Here is a 22891-nt window from a genome sequence, read left to right as displayed (position 1 = left end):
TCACAACAATTCTCTACTGTCGGAGGTGCTGCAGCATTTGCAAATGACCGATGACCTTTTCAACAAAATTAAACATGTTAACCACTGCCTCTAGTGCTCGTCTCCTATGAGTTGTATGAGGTCTGCCCATGCTATCTCATTGGCTGACCAGCATAAGTAAGTATGTGGCCTATTATGGTTTTTTGACAATTTCTAAGGAAAAGTTCACTGAAATGTATTGCGTTACGACTGTGCCGCAACAGCTGGCCATATCTAGCAACATCTGGGTCCAATAACTATAGCATGTGGAGGCAGCCATGTTCTACCGAATCAATCCAGCAGACATTTATAATAAAATTTACATCTTTTCACTTGGCATAATCTAAGCCCTGTCATTTTGCAAGATTCCAATTACTACCTCGTTTTCATTCGATTTGATGCCACCAGTATGCACTACCAGTGTATGAAATGCAAGCAACCCATTTAAGGTGCTCTCTCACATTTCTGCATCCATCCAAATGGGAATCAGGCACATTTCAAGCTATGATATGAACTGTCATGTTCAGACCAGTGCAGCCAACCTGCAGCAGGTGCTGAAATTGTTCTAATACGGGCCTAAAAGCACCTTCCAACAGATGCTTCGGCTGTGATAAACACAAGACCACCACATTCTCAATGATTAGAGGTGGCTAATAACATATTTCTATTGCCTAGGTACTCTTGCTGTAGCTTAGTGAGCTTTACCATGTGTGACTTGACAAAACTGACGTGCACCATGCACCAAGCAAAGGCAGGTAGCATGGTAAAACACTACAGGAAAGCTTAAAAATGCTTGCTACCCTTACTACTGTAAAATTCTGAGCAAGCGCCCTACCTGTTCTGGAAAAGCCTCCCTGCATTCCCTGCCCTTATAACACAATGCACCCAGGAAACAACGGCCAGCTCCGTCCAAGAATACAATACAATCCTGCTTTGCAACTATATATTAGAGGCATCAAGTGAAGTGATTAGAGGTGTAGGTCATGCCGGGTTCGGCCGGCAGTGGCGTGGTGGTCATTTATAACAGATATACCGTGCAAAAACTCTCAAAAACAACTTCGCAAAAAAAAGGGGCACCTTGTAGGCACCGACTCGCACGGATGTGCACACACACCCAGGGAGTGACGGAGGGTGCTAGATGACCACCGCGAGCAAGACATCGATGTGCAGACTAAAGAACAGATGACCACTCTCTAGGCAGCAGCTGGTGCCAAAATGAAATTAACAATCGCTAACATATTTAAATGGCACACCAAGATAAAACGGTGGCGGTGCAGCAAGAGCCTTCGGCACATACCTCTAAGGCCGATCAGAGATAAATAAAATTTTAAATGCATGTGCATTGTGCTCTATTCCTTTCCGGCGGGGCAATTTCGTCGTCGCCATCTTGAATTTTGAGGCCGTTCCCCCCCCCCCCCCCCCCCCCGGCCCTCTCAACTCACTTTTCCGATAATTTCGACCTAAGTGAAGGAGGATGCTTGCTCACAATTTTACAGTAGGTTGTGTGTTATGGTGCTGTGATTGCAGCAGCATCCTGACAAAAGGAAAACGGAGCCAGGATTACTCAGTCTACCTAACACATAAAGCCACCTTAGCCTGAAAACGGGAAAAATGAGCATATGAAGCAGAGGTACAAACACAACTGCTCACAATAGACTTGGTCTTGTCTGGCCGGGTGGCAATGGGGGGTGGCGGACCGGGCTCATCGTCCTCTTCTTCGGGGGAAGAAGGCTCCTGCTGCGACTGCAAAGGAAAACCAGGTCCCAAACTGTGGTCACATCTTCGCAACAGATTTCCACAAAAGCTAGCAATCTGAAACACGGGGCACTGCCACTCACAAACTGCACGCCCCTGTGCCTTCACTACAGCAACACAAGCCTTAACAACACGACCCTGCACAGGATAAGGTGCACTTTCACTCTATCAGCGCATACAGCATCCATGCCCGTGCCAGTGCACGTGCAAGATCACCTGGTGGTCAAGACCATTCCACCAGAGCCATCCACTATGGCACCTATCTTTCTTCTTTCACCTGCTCCATCGTCTATTCCCTCTCACAGCAGAGGTGTATAGCAAGAAGTGATAGAATCACTGCGCCATTTCCATTCCTCAAAACCAATTTTCATCCTTTAGTTTTCCTGCACCTAAGCTGTCAGCTAGTTCAAATGAGCATTTCAGCGTACTGGAGATAGAAAAAAAGTGATAGCTGTCCATGCAGCATCTCGAGTGCTCAATATGCAAAAATTTTCAGAAACTTGCCAAGGATGAGAAGAACAGAAGAACCATACCAAAAGGCCAGAACAGAGCTCTACAGGGCCCTCTTTTGTTATCGGCATTCACAGCATTTAATAAATATTTTCTCAGAAAGAATTTGCAGCATCACATCAATGAAAAATGTGCAATGTGAACACAGACACCAACCTTGTAGATGATCTTCTCGGAGACATTCCTTCGGGGTTCGTGAGGCGACAAGAACTTGGGTGCATTTTCTGGCTCAGATATGCTGTCCTCCTAAGAAGAAAGGGTTGGAGATAGTAAACTTCCTGATGCGTGCCCAGACTGAATGCTTGCCTCAAATCACAAGCAAAAGCCACGTGCACCGAAAGGCACAGATGGGCCCATAATCACTGCCCTCGCTCACCGAGGTGGATGATCCAATCACCGTCGTCGCGACAGCATACTTGTCTCCCAAGTAACTTGGCCGGGGAGAGGGGTCTGCAGATAGGAAACAAAGCGCACACTCCACTCAACCTCTCTGCCTCATTGCTACAAAAAATGCCCACTGTCGTGAGCTTAGCTACTTTGGTCTCAAGCTCGCTGTTGGCTCAAGAAATTCTACAGACTCGGCTTTCACCATATGGGATCCTTCTCTCAAACTGAATAACAGTATGTGTAAACAACTCTGCCAAAAAAAAAACTGAGAGGACAACTGTCACCACCCTCATTCTGATCCCACCTCTGAGGGATCAAGTGGCATTGCACCTGCTTATTTATCACTACATCAGTCAAACTTGATGGACCTGCAATAAATAGCTCCTGTCTAAGAATGCCACTTGTGCCAAAAAAGAAAAAAACAATTTTCAGATATAACATGCCAACTTAAATAGCTGAAAACTTCCACGAACAAAAAAGAGGAAATAGAGAAGCATTCTGGAGGAAGAAAGCAAACAGAAAGCATAAAAGCATACTGCAGCATAAAAGGAGAAAAAAAGATGGCAACACATCTACACAGATACTATAAAGCTAAAATAACAAAGTACCGATGAAACACAGAGAACTGTGGGAAAGGAATAAGAGGAAAATAAGGAATCAATAAAATCGAGTAATATACTATCAAAGGCTTTTGTCAGTGCCAGAACATAAACACTGGAAGCAGGGATGGAAGAGACATATGCCAGAGTATTACGTACGTGAGATCTGCCACAGCTCTACAAGTTCAGCTGGTGATTCCCAATGTAAAGCAGGTGGAAAGTAAGGAGGTGAAAAAACAAAAGGTGTTGAGTGGGGACACGTTAGAGAGAGAGAAGAGCATGACATAGTGAGAGGACAAACAGTGGAAACATTAGTAATAAATGGTCACTGAGTCAATGGCACTGACAGAATAAAGCTCCTGTTCCCAAAAGTGGCAACACAAAGCAAAGCCTAATGTCCCTGTCATATAACTCCGTCACACTTGCCAAACAAGTGATTTGTTTAATACTAGCAAAAAGCCTGAAAAGAGTATGCTGCTGTACAGTGCAGTTTTCTTGTTTCTTTTTTGTTCCAGTGGCCACTGACCACTGTAGCATCAGCTTTATAATTCACTAATATTTGATAATAATATTCACTAATAATATATTCACTATAACAATACATTCACTAATAAGCACTGCAAATTCATTAACAATAGTTCTCAAATGGCCGCAGAAACTTGCCACAGTCAAAACAGGTAAAAACAGCACTCAAAGGCAGCAACTTTTGCATTACAAGATCTATTACTGTCCTACATGTCTACTCATTTGCATTTATTCTGTTCAAAATAGAATGCCACCTGTAGAGACCATTAGAGGCAAACAATCCTCTTCCATTTTTGTTGCCATCTGCCTTTTTTTTGTATTTTGCATGCTTTCCCTAAACTCTTCCACCTGCTGCGATGAGTGAGAATAGCAACAAAGCAACAGTGCATCAACGATGGCGACTGTGCAGGGAAACAACATTTTGTCTTTATTCATAAGCAGCAGCTCGCTGCCGAAAGTGCGAATGTTTTGAAATGAGGTGCATGGCACCACCCATCATCTGACTCAACCATCACGGCCTGTAGCTGATGCCAGACTAATTTTAACCAATGCTTTCCATGCCCCTAAATTAAACTAAACGTTTAATCCAAACAGCCATCAATTTACTTTTTCTTAAGGCGAAAGCCTTCGTTGGCTCATGAGTGGTATCAACGGAGAGAATATTTTTGCAGATCCTGGGTGCGCAATCACGTGACACATGGGTGACGTAGCCACTACGTCACATGCACGTGTCTCGTGGAGCTCTTTGCTTTCTTTTTTATTCGTTGAGGGAGGCGCGCTGCTCAGTCAAAAGGCCCGATGCGCGGGAATGTAGAGTGAGTGCGGATTCTGTGCATTTGCAAATTTTTGCTATCGCTATTTTTCTTCTGGTGGTTTGGCGGGGTGGCTGGTATTCGAAGCGACGTAGGGACTTGGAATCGTGAGTCTTCTTCTTTGCAGCACGCTGCAGGGACTGTACATTTGCTTTCCTCATTGTAATGAAAACGTGCAAGAGTACTGACCGTATGTAGAGCTGCAAATACATAGTACCTGCACATGAATAATTTGCAAACACGCACACATGCATATACACCGTGTGCACCTACACATGTGCAGCTTTGTAGTGGCGGAAAAGAAAACTCTGTCAAGACGTCTTGATAACTGTCTGTCATCTTCTAAAGGGCGCGTAAAAGTTCACGTTTGGAATTAAGCTGTGAAGTTATACAATATGTTGATTAATTAACTACAGCTTATCAACAGACAGTTTTCAGTCACTATAGTTGTTTCACATAACGAGCGTAACTCAAGGTATGAAAGTGGCCGATTGAGCCCAGTACTCTAATTATTAAACGAGCTGCGCATAGAAGCAATCAAATCTTTAGCGCTCCCTCTGCTGCGCCGCTCAGGCCACCGCAACTTATACCTCACTGCTAGGAAAAAAAAAAAGAAGGAAGCAAGCATGCATACTGCTCTGCGCTTTGCCAAGGACAGCTCCAAGCTGTAATTCGTTTGAACACGCTCTGACGGCCAGCCTGCCAGCCCCTTGCCATGATCTCGCAGCCTACCTCTCACCCTCTCCCAGTAAATGGAAAAAAAGAAAGTAAAGGGCGGAACTGCAGGAGTGACATACATGCAACATCACTTTTGTGTCACGTGATTGCGCACCCAGGTCCTGCAAAAATATCCTTCCGCAGCAATGTGTCAAACGAGACATATCCATAGCCAATCTAACAGTAGCCACATAACAAGCCAACATTGGCTAAATTGGCTAAGATATCTAAACATTGGATATGGTGGCTAGAAGGGGTAGGTGGCGTCAACGCCGGCGCGTTCGCGGCGAAAGGGCGCGCCGTCAATTCATGCCGCCACTGCGGTGGCCGCAGCGGCTCTGCGGTCAGCACTTCGATGCCTCCCGCGCTCCCTGCTCATGTGTGCGCACGTGCGGTTGTTGTCTGCTCGTCTCGACGGTGCTCTCACGTGTTTTTCGCTGTGTTTCTTTTGTGAAGGGGTACTTGTTGGCATGCATGCTTCAGGTCCGTGTCCTGGATCAGCAAATGGATAATCGTGCAAAGAAAGCGAGACAAACGCACTGCTTTGCACCTAACTGTACGTCTGGCTACGTATCGTCAAGGAAGTCGGGTGAGCGTGTCTCTTTGTTTTCTGTGCCAAAGGACCCCGAACGCTTTGAAGCATGGCGACGAGCCGTGCCCAGGGCTGACAAAGCTCTCGACGAGAACTCAGCCCTCTGTGAACTTCACTTTGATGAACAGTATATTGTCCGGCACTTCACGCACGTGATCAACGGAGCAACAGTCAAGATTCCCCGTGATCGACCCGTGCTTACAAGCGACGCGGTTCCAACGATTTACCCAAATGCTCCGTCGTACCTTTCCAAGAAAGCCCCTCAGAAGAGGCAATCGAAAACGTCGACATGCGGCCTCCCCTCGAAGCTCCAACGTTGCGAAATGGGTGCCTGTTCCCAAGGCGTATAGACCGCAAATGATGAAGGGAGTGTTTCAGATTAGCAGGTTCTTGCATCTGAATTTTGCGTTCAAAGATGCAAGCTACCAAGCGTGTATTGGTCCAGACACCAGATCGCTGGTTCTGATAACGTCACAGCTTTCACTGTGTGTGCGTTAGAAGACCACAATCTCTACTTTGAAAAGGTAGTCCTCGTGATGTCGGACAGCAGCGCGATTCAAGCGACGGTGTTCGTGCAAGCAACCCAAGTCAGAAGCGTCGAGATTACCGATGCTAAAATGATTGAAGATCTTCTTCTAGAGGTAGACTCCCTTAATCCATGCAAAGGCTTTGGAAAAAAGGGAGAGTTCGAAGCCAACTCCAAGCACCGAGAGAAGACCTGTGGGATGAAAAGTTTCAGTGCTTCCTGTCCCGGAATAGCCCAGGCGCCCGGAGCAGCGTGCCCACAGTGCAGGTATCTAAGGAAACTTCTAATTAATCAGGCATCATACAAAAGAAGGGCAGCAAAGCCCAGGGCTGGAACACTCTCATACAGACTCAAGCTACGGACAGAACAGCTGAAGCGAAGCAGGCTAGCCATGCTTCAGGTGAAGTCTAAGTTTGAGAATTTGAAAAAAGAAAATTCTAAAATTGAAGCGTCAGTGCTTGAAAGCGCAATCAAGGTCCTACCGGTAAAGCAGCAACAGCAAGTGAGAGCATGTTTCGCTGCTTCAAGACGTAAAAGCACACATGAAATGAAGTATGAAAGCGAATGGGCTCTAGAGTGCTTGATTATGTACATGAAAAGTCCTCGGCTTTATCAACATATCAGGAAAAATAAAATTATGATATTGCCACCACATGCATCTCTGCGTCGATATGTGAAGAATTACAAGAGTGGGTTCGGCCTGAATGACGAAGTTTTTGCTGCTGTGGCTCAGAAGACCAAAACCATGGATCGCTTCCAGTGCCACGGAGGACTCCTCGTTGACGAGATGAAACTTGCCGAGAACCTTCACTTTTCGTCGAACGGAAAAATTGAACGATTTGTTGATCTGGGGAAATTCACTGCAGAAAGCCAACGCTCGCAAACCTGTGATCATGGCCTCGTTCTTTTGTTCCAACCATTCACAGGGAAGTGGCACCAGATAATTGGTGTATTTGCCTCGCACAGCAATGTGAAGGCGGATATCCTAGCCAAGATTGTCACGGAAGCCGTGATAATGTGCGAGAATGCAGGGCTGCATGTTGACTTCATAACATGCGATGGAGCTACATGGAACAGGAGCATGTGGCGTTTTTTTGGCATCTATGGAAGAAAAGAAAAGGTTGCTTGCAGGACGCAGCACCCTACTGAACCGGGTCGTTTCCTCTACTTTGTATCAGATTTTCCACATTTGATAAAATGTGTGAGGAACACTTTGTTCAGACAGGCGTGAAAATCCCAGAAGGACATGCTACTGTCGATCACATCGATATTGCTCGAAAGTGCGATGAAATGCATGACACCACTCTCAAGGCAATGCCCCACATAAACAAGTCAGTTGTTCGTCCTTCTGGCTTCAAAAAACAAAGAGTGAACTATGCATTTTGGCTCCTTAGTGAGGAGACGCTGAGAGGTCTTTTCCTCTACCGAGATAAAATCGAGACACAGCTGGACAGCGTTGCGGCGACCGTCAGTTTTATCGAAATGATGAGAAGCTTGATTAAAGCGAAGACATCACGGTGCATCTCAGATGCCCTGAGACCTGGAGATCATCACGAAGAAGTCATTCGAAGTTTCTTGTCCTACATGAACTCCTGGGAAGATACAGCTGAATCGAAAGGCTTCCTTAGCAGTAGCACAGCTGAAGGTCTTCGCGTGACTCTGACCAGCACACTACATCTTTTCAAGTATTTGACAACCGAGGTGGGGTTCCGTTATCTCATGACAAGTCGTTTGTGCCAGGACCCCATCGAAAGACTTTTTGGCATCGTTCAACAAATGTCTGGTTGTAACGATCACCGACTGCCAGCCAATTTTTGATATCTGTGAACACGCTAAGCTTTCAAAACTTAGCAAGATCACCAGCAAAAAGCAATGTCTCTTCGGGACTTATAAGGAGCCTTCTTGATGCTTCTAGCGCAAAAGAGACGAGTTCTCAGAGGAGAATTGACGAGCTTCTGGATATTGGGAACCTTACAGAAGCATATGAAGTCTTCAGTGCTTGTGACCTTGATCACCGGGCGATGTGTGTTCAAGCAAGTGATTCCAGGCTGATTTTTTACGTGACCGGTTATGTCGCGCGGAAAAGCATTGCGACCACAAAGTGTGCTGAGTGCTGCCAGGAGCTTCTGCAGAATAAGGGTGGTAGTCCGCCAGCTGAAGCAGCCCTCATGGCAGCTGTTGACAGAGGAGGACTTTTATATCCATCTGACCAGCTGAATGCACTAGTGACGTCGCTAGAAAACACATTCACCCACTGCTTCAGTGTGAAGCAAGTAAGAAGCGACAGCCTAATGGACTTGGTATCTTTTCTCCAGCTTACAAAGTTGAATCTTGTAGGCTGCCCAGAAAACAAAACAGCACTCACAAACAGAATCATCAAGTTTTATGTGCTCACAAGGCTTCATTTCTACGTGAAATCTCAGAACGCAAAACGGGACGAAACGCGGGAGCAAACGAAGATGTTAAAACTTCGACGAGTGCTCTGAAGTGTGCCTTCGAAGCTTTCCACTTTTTATTTAACGACTTTTATAGTTTCAGTCATAATGTACATGTGCAGTATGTTTCTGTGATACATGATGTTCCTGACGATGGTCTCTAAGCTATTTTTCAACGAGTCACTTTATTTTTTCTGTTACGTGCAGTAAGTCTATGTGATACATGATATCCTTACCCTCTAAGCTTTCTATTTTTTAACGATCGAGTCACTTTTATAGTTTCCCATTTGTGCAGTATGCCTCCGTGATAAGTTCCTGAACGTAGTGTGTAATAAAAGTCATATTCACATGCTGGTTTGCTTGCGCAGGACTGCTTATTTCTGTGGCGCTCCTTTATTGAGAGTTGCGAGATCGGGTGAGACTCGCAAGATTACTCTCTATAGTGAGCGCTTTCACGAGCTAAAAGCGTACGCAGACTGATGATCACTGTAGGCTGTAGTCTTCACCTCAGTTTCAGACCAATCTGCGCGAGTGCATCCAGCGTGAACGCGAAAAAAAAAAAATCCAGCTTTCTGCACGCGCGGCGAACCCGGCGCAGCCAGCCTTTCCTGCGCGCAGCGCGCTCGCCGCATCGCACTACGGACAGCAGCGCCACCTACGCATGGCATGAAATGGAAGCGCGGCGCTCGCCTCTCGGTCGCGTCACCTACCCTTTCTAGCAACCATACATTGGATAATCAATAGCCAGAAGCCATAAGCCAATCAAGAAAGGTCGTAGATCAATCCAGAAGACCACAATCCAATCCCGTAGCCAGATAACAAGGCAACATTGGCTACACTGACTAAAGTATCCAAGTGAGATGAAAAAAGACAGTTTTTTAAATAAAGAAAAATAAAATAAGAACAAAAATAGAAACATAAATGTGCAATCCTGTCATTTTTCTTTCTTGCAAATACCTTTATCGAACGTGCCATATAACACACTGTAGCTTCAAAACTACTTCCCTTATCACATGCATGTTTATCAAAGACCACAAAAATGTGCAGCATGAAAGCAGATCATGCACATGGCCCTCCAATATTACTCGTAATCATCCTTGATGGGCATTACAAATGACAAAGGGAAAAGGATACGACATAAACAACCTCCAAGCATAAGCACGTCCCACATTATACCAATGGCTCATACTGTATGCTGCGCAGAGCTTGCTTACTTGCTGTACCGTTGGAATTAATATGAAGGCAAGCAATTCAGGTGCAACCTAGTCCAATTTAATTGTTTCAAGGCAGCTTAATTTCAGGTGGTAGAATGGCAGAACATAGCTAGCACCTTGGTTACTCCATCCTTCGTCATGTTAACAAGTGAGCAACTAACTGTCAAACCAGAAATCAAATATTTATCGACGTAGTTAATATTGATCGACTGTAGCGACTTTCACTTTCCTTTATTCTATTTCTCACTCTTTTTTTTTTCTTCTAGAGATGCTACTGTTCAATTCTTTGTGTTCTAACTTACAATACTCAAGTTACTCAACCTTTGCCTTTTCCCCACTCAGTGGTAGTGCATCTGTTTTCTCCTTTTAAGTTTTCACTCTTTCACCATTTATTCAATGATTTTTGTATTTAATGTATTGATCCCCTCCCTCTGCATATTGATTATATTTGAAATAGAAATTAAATCCTAAATTAACAAAGCCAGAAGACCTCAAAAAGTTCTCGATGAAAATGGCACTTATGTTTCCTTTTGTACGACCATGCTCGTGTTAGGCAACCATACCTTGTAGGTAAGCGCCAAGGTGAAAATAGTGCCAAAATAAAAGAAAGATGAAGGCAGCAATTCAGCCTCCATGAAGATGGCGACAAATTTCCACAAAGTGCGCAAAGTGGCTCCGCCGAGAAAGACCGCTCGTCGCCGAGACTCACCAAGTGTCCGGTTCATGGTCATGTACTTGGAAGCTCCTTTGTCCTTGGTGGAAGCATCGTACCAGTTGAGCACGTCCAGCACGGCCTGGGGGTTTTTCTTTTGCTCCAGCTTGGTGATGTTGGAGTTCTGGAGCAGCCGTGCCCACGAATCCGGCATGCCTGTGAATTCGCCTGTCACGGCGTCGAAGCCCACGTGCACCGTGTGCTCAAAGTTGGTTGGCGGTGAGATGATGGGCTTCTCAAGCTCCTTGCGCTCCTTCTTGGCACCTGCACCCATAGCAGAGGTGGCATTTTAATGGTCAAACATGCCTCCTGATCTCGTTTCCATTAAAGCCTTACCATTTACAACTCACTTAATGCAGACAGTGAGAAGTATTAAAGCATTTTTATATGCCACCTCTAATACACTATCTGCAACCAATATTAAAATTTCCGAACCTAGCGTAAATCTCCACAACCAGAGTCATTCAGCTACAATAATAATAAAGCTCAGAAGTGACATTCTGCCAGTCCATGTGAACTCTGTTTTTCTCTTCTCAGGACACAGAAAATGCTTGAATATCTGAGGCCACAGCTTTGATAGTTAATTCCGCATAGAAGCTTTTTCTATGCCTTTAAATCATTTACGAGGGCAATCCTATGAAATGAAGTGCGAAGCAGGCTTTCACAGAAGCTTAGCAAGCTACAGTTTTAGTGATTTTCAGAAAATTACCCAAGTGATGCCCTGAGCTCTGATGGACAAAGTAAAATTTTTTTCGACTGCTGACACACTTCCATAATTGCAGTGAGGTGACTGCATGCAACCGATGGCGCAAAAATGAAGTTAAGCTGCGAGAGAGAGCGCCCATGCTGACTGCACCTCATGGGGAGCAGCTACATGAGCAGGATTCGAAGCTTTTGTTTCCAGCATCTAATATCTGCTGTCCCAATCAGCTAACTGACTAAAACCATGAGGAGTGACAGAGAAAGGTGCCAACACAAAGCTGCCCACGCATAACTGCCGAAGGTTCACTCTCGCCTCAACTTTCGACAAGCCCCGCTTTCGGACACACCACGTGCACTAAGCAGTCGAAGCCATAGGTCGGCACCATGAGAGAGGCTCACTCACACTCACGACCAGCCACACTCAACCCCACTCACTTGCACTGACACTCATGCCTGCTCCAATTCACCGCCACTCACATACACTCACACTTATGGCCACTCCTAATCACGCCCACTCACACTCATGCCCTCTCCCATTCATGGCCACTCACTCACACTTTCACTCACGGCGACTGTTATACACGTCCACTCACTCACACTCATGCCCGCTCTCATTCACAGACACTCACTCACACTCACACCCATGCCCATCCACACTCACATACACTCACTCGCGTTCGCACTCATGACTGCTCCCATTCGCGTCCACTCACACTCAAACTCATGCCTGGTCCTGTTCACGGCCACTCACACTCATGACCACTCCCTTTCAAGGCAACTCACACTCATGCTCAGTCCTGTTAACGGCCACTCACTCACACTCATGGCCGCTCCCATTCATAGCCACACACTCACACTAACGACCACTCTCATACGCGTCCACTCACATTCTCGGTGTGAGTGTGGGTGTGGGTGAGGCGATATGAGAGCACTGACCTATGGTCGAAGCCGATAATAAAAGACAGACACTCCTTTGCTTTCTTCGCTGGCGCAGCCATGGTTAGTCAAAGACTGCACTCCCAGTATGGAGCAGTGTCGTGCCACATGGTCTTCCTAATCCGAGAAAGCGCTTCTGAAGAGTGTCAGCAGTGGCACAGCGGGAAAAGCGGAAGTTTATTTATGTGAGAATTAAGCATAGAAAACTGTTCAGTTAAAATAGTGTTCAGGAGAGAAGAAGAATCTGCAGTTTTCGATAATTCATTCGAATATAATTAGAATAGAAAAAGCATAGTTAAAATCGAAAATTGAATACTCATCACAAACCTTTCAAAATTTTGCATACTAACTGACCTCCACTCTCTACAGCACTGTTAGTACACTCTAGCGCTGTCACGGAAATGAAAGAGAGCAGCCAGCACAGCCCACCAGCAACATCGCGAGTGGGTCATATGAGCAAAGAGCTAGAGCCAGTTTCAGTTTTGTTCTTGACCAATTTCTGCAGCGACCCTTTCCTGCAGACATGGTGCAAAATTGAGCAAAAACTGGATTTCGTAGCCGTACATAGCAGAATTTCCCAGCCGACGGAAACAGCACAGCAGTTCCATCACAGCAGCCTGAGGCTGTCACCAAACATTCACTTCAAAACGGCTATCATGGAGCGCATGACGGCTATCATGGAGCGCATGTTTTTCAGTCTCCACACCACGAGTTTTGAACTAAATTAGTGGCAAGATTTTTTCAGCTTAATTTTCTTGGCAATATATGTGTCTTCTGCTCTTGAACAAGTGCAGGAAGTCTAGCAAACCACTATTTTCAAAATCCCTGACTTTTCCAGGTTTTCCCCGATTATTTCAGTTCAAATTCCCTGACGAATGAAGAGGCTCAAAAGTGTAGCTGCTGATGATAATGAGCATAGACAAATAATTCGCAATGAAAAGCTATTTATTAATCATATTCTGCAATTTACATTAATGAAAAGGCTGTCATTAGTGTTAATGGTCATTAATAATGCCAAAAGCTTACTGAAAATTAAAAGCACATCAATACCAGCCTCAGAGCACGCCAGCCGGCCACCCCGCAGACAGCAGAGCCAATCCAATCTAGTCCAATATGGCTGTGTGTGCGTGCTTGTCACTTTTGCGCTGGCTGTTGCCAGCACGGTTATTCCTGCATTTTGTAGAATACTACTCTCACGCAGCGCTTTCGCATATTTTATCGAGTACCCACCTCATGTGCGTATTGGTTCTTCTATTGTGGTAGCTCAGCCATGCACTGGCGCCAAAGTAATACATCGCGCTTCGCCTTGCAGCGCAGCCGCCACGCGGCCACGCACTGCCGAGACAGCACATAAAAAAAAATAAAAATTCTGCATGAATAACATACTTGTTCTGCACCAGCTTAAAATGAAAATGCACTGCAGAATATATCATGCGATTTTCCCTGACTTGGCGAAATTTTTGATGGTTTCCCTGACATTTCACTGATTTTTCCCAGTGCATAAAATTTCCCTGATGATTCCCGGTTTTCCCAGTTGCTAGACGCCCTGAAATGCCAACATCACCAAAAATTGTCATATAATTTATCTTGCCAAGAACATAAAATTGTATGTAGCAGTCCTCAGTGCACCTTAATTTTCTCTTATGTACCAGTTACAAATGTCAACATATAATTCCACTCCCGTTCAGACAGATGAATGAACAGGATGTCATGGGTACCTTTCGAGGGCTTGAGCTTGCCCTTCTTCTCCAGCTCGGGTTCCTTGGGCAGCGGACGCATGTCCACAGGCACCGAGGAGGAGTCCCGCACCGGTGTTACACTTGCACCCCGTACCGTGCTGCAGCACAGAACATGTATGCACTCTTATACATAAGGCTGTCACAAACCTCTGCCCAGCAGCAGAGCCAAATCCACTGCAGATAACATAGACACAGCAGATGGCAAGATTAAAACATAAAAACAAACACTAGAGGTGTGCAAGACAGTAAGCTAATATAAATCAAATGGGCAGTCAGCTCCATTTCATGCTGGACATTTCATCAATATGCCACGGCGCTCTTCGGCCAAGCTGCACTGGCACCATTAAAATATTTAAATAATTACCATGCATATAAAGCTTGAGCTTCCAATGTCTCTGTTCCCACAGAGCCATCAGTGACCTTGATGGTGTGCAGTTACAGAAACCACAACAAAAGCATACTAGCAGCAAAGTTTTGGCATCTCTGACATGGGTGAGTAAGAAATTGAGTGCCGTCGTTGTCGACTTCGGAAGCATGGTGCACAAGGTCACATACATAGTGAACCATCAGTGAGAAGTCTCGCAAGTGAAAGACTGCCAGTGCCTCAGAAGTAATCATGGCATCCACCGACTAACCTTTAGAGGAAAGCAGAAGTGCCCAGAATGGCTAAAGAAATAAACTAATGGGACATTTGTTACCAGCTGCGAGAAAATAAATATGAAAGAAACATATTGTTTAATTTATTGGTTAGAATCAAAGATTGCAACAGTGCTGTCAGTGCAAACAAAAAATGAGCCAAATCTTCGAAGAGTGCTAATGCAGCCTCACCTAGCACTGGTGAGCCGGACAGGGGGTGCGGGCGGCTTGTCATCCATGTTGTCAGCCATCTTCCACCGTTACTGGCCCCACGAGGGACGCAGGGTCAGGCCACCAACCGCTCCTGGACAGAGAGAGAACCATACTTCAGTTGACGCAAAATAATTCACAAGGATATTACTGCCTCCTGAAGGCATATGAGACCCATGTAACACAGTGTGAACCATATGGCACCTGTCCACAAAACATTTCAAGTACCCCTAAAAAAATAAATCCCATAAAGAATGGTGAAACAAGTAATGCAGAAGGTGTACTTGAGACATGGCTAAAGATGTGTATGTACACTAATTAAGCTCTCTGCATGACGAACATTCAAAGCTTTTAATAAAAGCTCCACACAGTAACCAAACAGGTTTGGACAAACGAGTGCAGTTATCCTGTGAGGAAAATGAACAGTTAGCCAATGTCATTTATTTCAACGCCACTCTCCAATGCAGGTGCCCACAGAGGAAATGAGTTCATGACAACTTATGAGAAAAGTATGCTGTTAGCTGTTCTGCTGTTTAGAAGGTTTCATTATCCTTGATACCCTAAAACTTATAACATAATCATCCAATTATATACAGCATAAACTGAATTATAATGTAAATAACAAATCATCAACAAAGTTTGAAGAGAAAAAGCAAGGTTAATTATCCGTGCATCTTTTTGTGACTAAAAGCACCAATAACAACTGCAAATAGGAAAAAAAAAAAAAAGAACAGTCTATAGGTGTGAAGGACGAGAAGAACGGGAACACAAGTGCTGGCTCGCAAGTAAGCATTTAGTCACAGAAGGCAGAGTATGTATGAGCTCCAGAAAAAATATACACAAAACAACAACAAAACCGATAAAATCAACCAAGTGAATACAGAGAATACAGATATCAGAACTGCAGGGCAGTTCATGCAGGGCAACTGATGGGTAATTAACCTGCATATGTCTGTTCTAACAGATAACAGATATGGTAGGCCTGTGACACATCCTTTTTCAATTTATTAGGAAGCCAATACAGAACTGTTCACTACAGGGCTTCACTAGATATGAAAAAAGCAGTTTTGCCCACAAACTAGTTGCGCTCCTGCAAGCACCCATTTAAGTGTCAGCGAGTTCACTGACACATCTCGCTGCAGGAGAGTGAAATTTTCTACAACTTAATAAATGTGATGTACTGAATTTCATGATTCACAGCATTTTACTTCATGTATCAAGCACAACCCTACTTTGTTGCCCATAACACAAATTCTGCCTACTTCCCGGGGGGCAGAAATTATCACACTGACACCGTAATTACGATTAACATTTTTTGGTTACTGAAAGAAGCAATGAACATGTGGATGAACCACTGTCTTCTTTTTTTCTCCACTGTTCTGCAGTTGCAGGCAATATCCTATAGGCATCCCCTTAAGAGCACCTTGTGGTGAACAAGAGACATGATATCCTCTGGAAACCCAGCCAGCATTAATCTGCTAATTTGATTTTAAAAAATCTCCATTCACTGAATCAACACGACTTGTGCAAGTATGATAGGAGGCAAGTCACTGCAATGACACATTTCAGTTTTTCTAAGATGCAGTAGCCAACCAGCTCAATTTTCTGTATTACTTAGGGAACTTGAATGTTCAAGACATCCCCAGAAATAGCTCTAAAGCACAGAGTGGTCATTCTCTTCTGCTACGTTTGCTTCTTTGGCAAAAGCCATAACATTCCGCCAAACAATGCAGTGGGTGCTGCTGCTTCAGCATAATGTACTGCTACAGCCACTGCAACTGCCTGTTGAAACTAAAATGAAGACTCACAAAAACTGGCATGCACTACCTTCATAACCTTGTGGCATCGGCTGCATACACCCACTTGCTTTATATGGAAGACAAGTCTGTCACCACAACACTACAACTACACTTTAACCAACTGGGGAATCCCAAAAAAGCCGGCTTCAAGAACTCCAGACCGCAACATAAAGTTGATATGAGAATAACCAGACTTCAACAATGTCTCTACTCAAAGAAGTAGAACTTTACTACAAGTTATTTATCATCTCCAATTTTATAAATTTCATCGTGCAGCAGCATCCTGCATAAAATCGGGAACCAGAATATTTGCCAACGATTATGATTCTCGGAAATATGAAATTTCAGCACACCTCTACAGGTGTTTTGCGATATTCTTGGGTAAAGAATTAAAGAGAGACATGTTTGGTAAATTTGCAGTTAGAGCCAACCCTACATTTTTCCATATAACCATTCTTCAACTGGTACCCAATCCTTTCCCAGTTCTTGATTGCTATAAAGGAGGCTGTGCGCCATACTTCGTCAACCTCGCCTCAAAGGGCGCGTCGGTGACATGGGCACGTTTCCTTTCAGTGCAAACATCCCACCAAGGACCACTTGTGCATTTCTCAAGCTCCGCCGTTAAGGGTATGATGTGATTACATTGATGGCTCTCATCTGCGGTTCTTCTTCCGGGTTTAGGTTCGCATTCATACACTTTGTTACTCACTTAATCACTACTTCGTTAATTTGTACCTCTATTGTCTCATGCCTACTCATCTCTAATATATATGGCATACAGTTGAAAGCTACCATGTCACTGTGAAAGACTAGCCAACACAGACATAAAGTCCCGATTTAACCAAGCCACCTCAACGTCATGGTGAGGCCTACAGGTTGCACGTCCGACTTGTAATGCAAGGGTCCCATGTTTGATTCCCATCTCTCCTTCCCACCTGCCAACTCAGGTAGCAATCTACACCACATCCATGCCTGTCATCGATATGACCTGCCGACTACCACATGCTAGAAGTGTGCTTATAATTCTTTACTCACAATTCTACCACCAGTGGTGCCCTGCCCTCCTCGTCCACAATCCACCTCAAGTTTGCACTACTCTTCTGCCACGGTCCTCCCCAATCTTCAGGTGCATACCACACATGTGCATTTCATTCTTGTCCCTTGGTGGGGTGCATTCTCGTGCTCTCGCCATATCCTTCTACTTTCATAGTAGCCATCCTTTGGCATTTCTGGCAGCACCACCCACAGGTTGCATACTTTTCATCCCTCGTCATAACTGCCTTCCAAGGTAGCCACCATCTGTGCTGTTACCATGGCAGCCTTATTTTGGGTGCGCATTCCTTCGCTCTCGCCACACAGCTCAAGCCACTACCCATACCTTCCTCTCTTCTTCCCTCCTCTGCAAATACAGCGAGGTGATTTTCCCCCTCTCCTCTTGGCCATCTACTAGTTGTGGCGTGTGGTGGTTCGCTCTCGCACTACCTGACACAGATGGCAGGTGATGTGTTACACCATAGAGTTTCTTACACTAACTAGAAGGAAAGCTGAGGGCACTGCACTTCAGCCACCATGGGCACGCTAGGAATCATGGGCCGGTGACCTACTTGATGCAGGACAGTCGGTTTTTCTTGGGTGCCCGGAGTGGCATTACAATGTTTATCTTTTTCATCATCATCATCATCATCTTGAGGTGCATATACAGACCGCAAAAGCCATAGTAGTGAAGGCGCAAAAGCAGACGTCGCCAATAAAAGGTTTCTGTTTCCCGAAATGCCACTAAAAACTTCCTTAAATGATTGCACAACCATAAATATTTCCAAAACGTTTCTTTCCTTTTAAAGTGTGCCTATTAAGTGCGAAATATTGGTACTTGTGCTGCTCAAAACTAAGCCAATAGGAGAAAGAGACATTAGATTATATTAGATAAATTTCACACTGATATGCTGTTTCTCTCTCTTTTTGCAATTTATAGTCACAAAATTGAATGTTAGAGCATTATTTATGGTAGAACAATGTTTATCTTTGCATTAGTTTGGCCAAAAGTTGTAATTCTGCATTCGGTAGCTCTCTGGCCCATGATGCTTTGAGCGCCCATGGTACTTTGAGCGCCCATGGTGGCTGAACCAGTCGTCAGGAAACTCCATGTAAACTGCCATAGATGACATGCAATCCTGAAACAGGCGCCTAAAAGCTGTGTTCTCAAAATTATGAGGAACGTTTAAGCTCCTCCTTTGAAGCTATGACATGATAGTGTTAATGGCTCCTGTCTGCAGCTTCCTTCCTTTGCGAATCTGCATGCACATAGATGCGCTTTGCTACTCCCTTAACTAAGAATCTCTCAATTTATGCCTCTACTATCTCACATATGCTCGTTAGCTACCCCATTATGAGCAAAGACACCTAACACAGATATAAAGCTATCCTTTAACCAAGCATTACAAATGTGCCTGCATGGCCAAGAGGTGGCGTGTCTGACTCAATATCCAAGGGTCCTGATGAGTTCAATATCTCAAAGGAACTACGCGAGTTGATAGCTCCGGCCAATTCGACGTCATGGGTCTCGTGACAACATACAGCCCGCTGTCCAATCTGTGTCGAGTCATGCCACCTGGCAACTACAACCCGTCATGTTTTTCCCTCACAGTGACGCCACCGCCAGATTTTCTGGAGAACAGAGCCTTTATTGCATTAAAAACTTGCTGGCAATATCACTATTAGCTACATAAGCAGAGATAACCTCTCAAATATCTAAACAATATGGCATAGTGCTACCTGTGAGACATGGCATAGTGGTACCTGTGAGATACTGTACATTTTACATGCTGGCATAATAGCATGCAAGAATTTGTTCGTCAAATGCAGTATTCTGTGACATACATGGCTCAGCAAGTCAAAAGCATTGCTTACTGTGCACGGGTCATAAACAAAAGTGGCAAGCTGTACACCTGCATGTGACAAAGACAGTAAAGGCAGTAGTGTCAAAAGACAACTCAATCTACTTTCAAGATTTGTTCAAAAAGCTTTTCAAGGTGGCTGCTGACGCTTTACACTGCACATGGCTATTTTTAATGCATTGTAACAATGACATCTAATACAGAGAGAACTTCAAATCGACATTAAAACTATTTGAGGTGGCGCAAACAGTGACTCAGTAGTGTGCTTTGCACAAGGGAGTGAACATGACATCAACCAAGGTCAAATCTTAAGAACACTAGAGAAAATGCTACATTTCCAAAAGCCCTGCCATTTGACATTGTATGTGCAGAGTAACAGTGATATGAAGCGGCAAGGACCGCTTGCCCAGCTTTTATCTGTGATAACACATACTCGTGCTGCTGAAGAGCACAGCAAATGTTTAAGACTCATGGTGGAATCTGAAATGCTTTCACGAGATACTACATCCAAACTAGCACATTTTGAAACCAGTCAGTTTCTTTTAAACAGTTTGGTTTCCTGTGCGAAAATGAGGCCAATTTCGACATCGCTAATGTGCTCAATTAAATATGTGAAAAGTACTACAGCTGGCACATAAAATGGCAGAACTTGTGGATCACCTCTGTTTTCTGCAGCTACAGACAGCACGCAAAGGGGATGGTGGAGCTCCTTTTAGGGCTTTTCTAGGACCAACACTCATTCAAATAAAAGTCCTACAGGGAATGCCACCTTCCTAAAGCACAACTCCACATGATATGAGTAAAAGTTGCAGCTTTCCCTCCAAAGAAGCATAAAGTGCCAACGACCTCTTCCTGCAGCACACTTCAATTTTTTGGCCATGTAAGAGCAATGGCGCGTTAGAAAAAAAGAACCAATAACCGCTAATAGAAACAGGTGTTTGTAGCCCCTGCACGAGTCCAAGAAGAAAAACTGGCCCGATTTCAACTGCCTTTAGCAACACCAAGAGGCCACAATATTATCGCCTGTGAGTCGTTATCAGCAACATCCTGCCAAACTATACACCAAGGTGTGGCCGTGTTTGAGCAATAAACGTTTTTATCAACATCATTCATGTCTCACACAAAGCCATTTCTCTTGCTCCATTATGATTGCCTCAAAGTGTGAAGTGGTGCACAGCATGACTAACTCACTCATCCTGGCAGCATATCTGCATGCCACCCGCATCAAAAATTTTGCAAGTGAGGGCATTTTAGTCTTTCTGAAAATGAGCATCTAGAGCATTTCATACACTGATCCCATTAACGCATGACTCCTGTCACCAGGAGAGCTTTTACAACCATGTGTGAGAAATGCAGAAAGAAAAACCTTTTTTTGATCAAAAGTAAAAACATTGCTGTTAAACTGAAAAGTGCATTTAGCTGATCAGTGCAGATAAGGAAGTTTGCCAACTTAATATTAACAACAGGTGCACTCAGCAGAGAGAACTCTTTTACAACTAAGGTTGTTTCTTTAAAGAAACAGTGAGGAGAAACTGAAATTGGCCTGTATCAATAGGATATATGCTGCATTCTAACCACAAAGAGACCATTTCCACTGAAAACAGCACCTTTACAAGCTAGAAAAGCCAGCAAGAAGAAATGTGGGTACCACCATAACCAGTTAGTTGATTTAGCAAGTAAAACACATTAGTCAACACCAACCTTTCGGTACCACATCATAGGCTACACTATACCAACCACTTCAAAATAATGGCAACCCTCCCCTTTTGGTCAGGACTTCACTTGTTAGGAATTAAATCCAATTTTTTCAACAATAATTGTGCTGAGAAAATGTCAACACAGCCGAAACAAGCTCGACAATCAATTTTTACTGTGAACAACAATCATGTAGAGTTCTTCATGAGCAGCAACGTTGACAGCTGTATTCTAGAAAGCAATACAGGTCAGAGCTATTGAACTTGGTTTGAAACAACAGTTCAAAAACACCCACAGCAGGGGCTCAGTGGTTTTGGCATTCAGCTGCTACCCCACGTTTCAGAATTTTCTGTTCACGGATAAATCTTCGAAAAGAAGCACTAAAGGTATGACATTCATCTGCTATAATTCCCTTTAAATGCTATTGGCAAATACATATAGCAAACCCATACTCATCTCCATGGGTTTGCTACATGTATTTGCCAATAGCATTTAAAGGGAATTATGCTATTGGCAAATACATATAGCAAACCCATGGAGATGAGTATGGGTTTGCTATATAGCAAACCCATACTCATCTCCATGGGAATCCCTGCCTCGGCGGCAGCTTTTCGATGGAGGCGAAAAGCAAGGCGCCCGTGTGCTGTGCGATGTCAGTGCACGTTGAAGAACCCCAGGTGGTCGAAATTACCGGAGTCCTCCACTACGGCGTCTCTCATAGCCTGAGTTGCTTTGGGACGTTAAACCCCACAAACCAACCAACCATCATCTCCATGGAAGCACTTGTGTTTCATGTACGTCATATCCCAGGCTAGTTTTTCACAATCAATTAGTGCATAACAATAACAAAAATTATTCAAAGCAGTGAGTACTGTCCCTTCGATAACTGTGGCTTACAACTATTACATGATGACTCAAAGTCTGTCTGCATTGCTTTTACAATAGGCACATGCTAAACAAATGAATCCATGTTTAATATTTAACACAGTATGCACTAGAATGTTTAATGAGATTTGTTAAAGGGCATCGGTTTTAGGTTTCAGGAGCATGACATATGTCATGACATACGTCACATATATGATATTTAACGCATGCGAATAGCTACGAATCAGATCTAAAAGAATATTTAGTTTCCATTCAAAAGTAAATGACTTTTGAGCTCCTTTAAAGTGAAGCCCATGTGGGAAGCACTGCACAGGTTATCATTTGCAGATGAGATGGCAGCAAATCAGCATTTTAACTATTCGGCATAAACAATAATGTAATTAAACTACAACTCCAAGCGATGTGCGCTTTCCATTCTGTGATGCGGCTCAAGATTACAAGAAATTTTTCCCGCTTTCGCTCGATCAGTACAGCCGGCTGGGAAGGAAGCCGTCAGTCAGGTTGTTGTCAGGCAACGTCGAATGAAATATGTGACATCGCCCTACTGTGGGAACTGGTCAGCTCACGTAATCAAAATAATAAGCAGCTTGTCT

The 22891-nt window shown here is 44.2% G+C and overlaps 1 protein-coding gene across 1 annotated transcript in view; it reads right to left on the bottom strand.

Moving 5' to 3' along the window:
• Nucleotides 1–22891, bottom strand: part of Pak (serine/threonine-protein kinase PAK 3-like protein) — a 40773-nt gene that overhangs the window by 16865 nt on the left and 1017 nt on the right. Inside the window, exons 2-7 of the mRNA XM_084594241.1 lie at nucleotides 15008–15119; nucleotides 14159–14277; nucleotides 10800–11066; nucleotides 2660–2733; nucleotides 2440–2529; nucleotides 1669–1761 (exon numbers count right to left, since the gene is read on the bottom strand). Coding sequence (XP_084450367.1) covers nucleotides 1669–1761; nucleotides 2440–2529; nucleotides 2660–2733; nucleotides 10800–11066; nucleotides 14159–14277; nucleotides 15008–15066 — 702 coding nt within the window. The 5' untranslated portion in view covers nucleotides 15067–15119. The remainder of the gene's footprint in view (nucleotides 1–1668; nucleotides 1762–2439; nucleotides 2530–2659; nucleotides 2734–10799; nucleotides 11067–14158; nucleotides 14278–15007; nucleotides 15120–22891) is intronic.

The sequence above is a fragment of the Amblyomma maculatum genome, chromosome 2, assembly GCF_055883805.1.
Source record: "Amblyomma maculatum isolate TAMU_Amacu chromosome 2, ASM5588380v1, whole genome shotgun sequence".
Lineage (NCBI taxonomy): Eukaryota > Metazoa > Arthropoda > Arachnida > Ixodida > Ixodidae > Amblyomma > Amblyomma maculatum.
The sequence above is the reverse complement of the archived record's forward strand: the minus strand, read 5'-3'. Positions and strand labels throughout refer to the sequence as shown.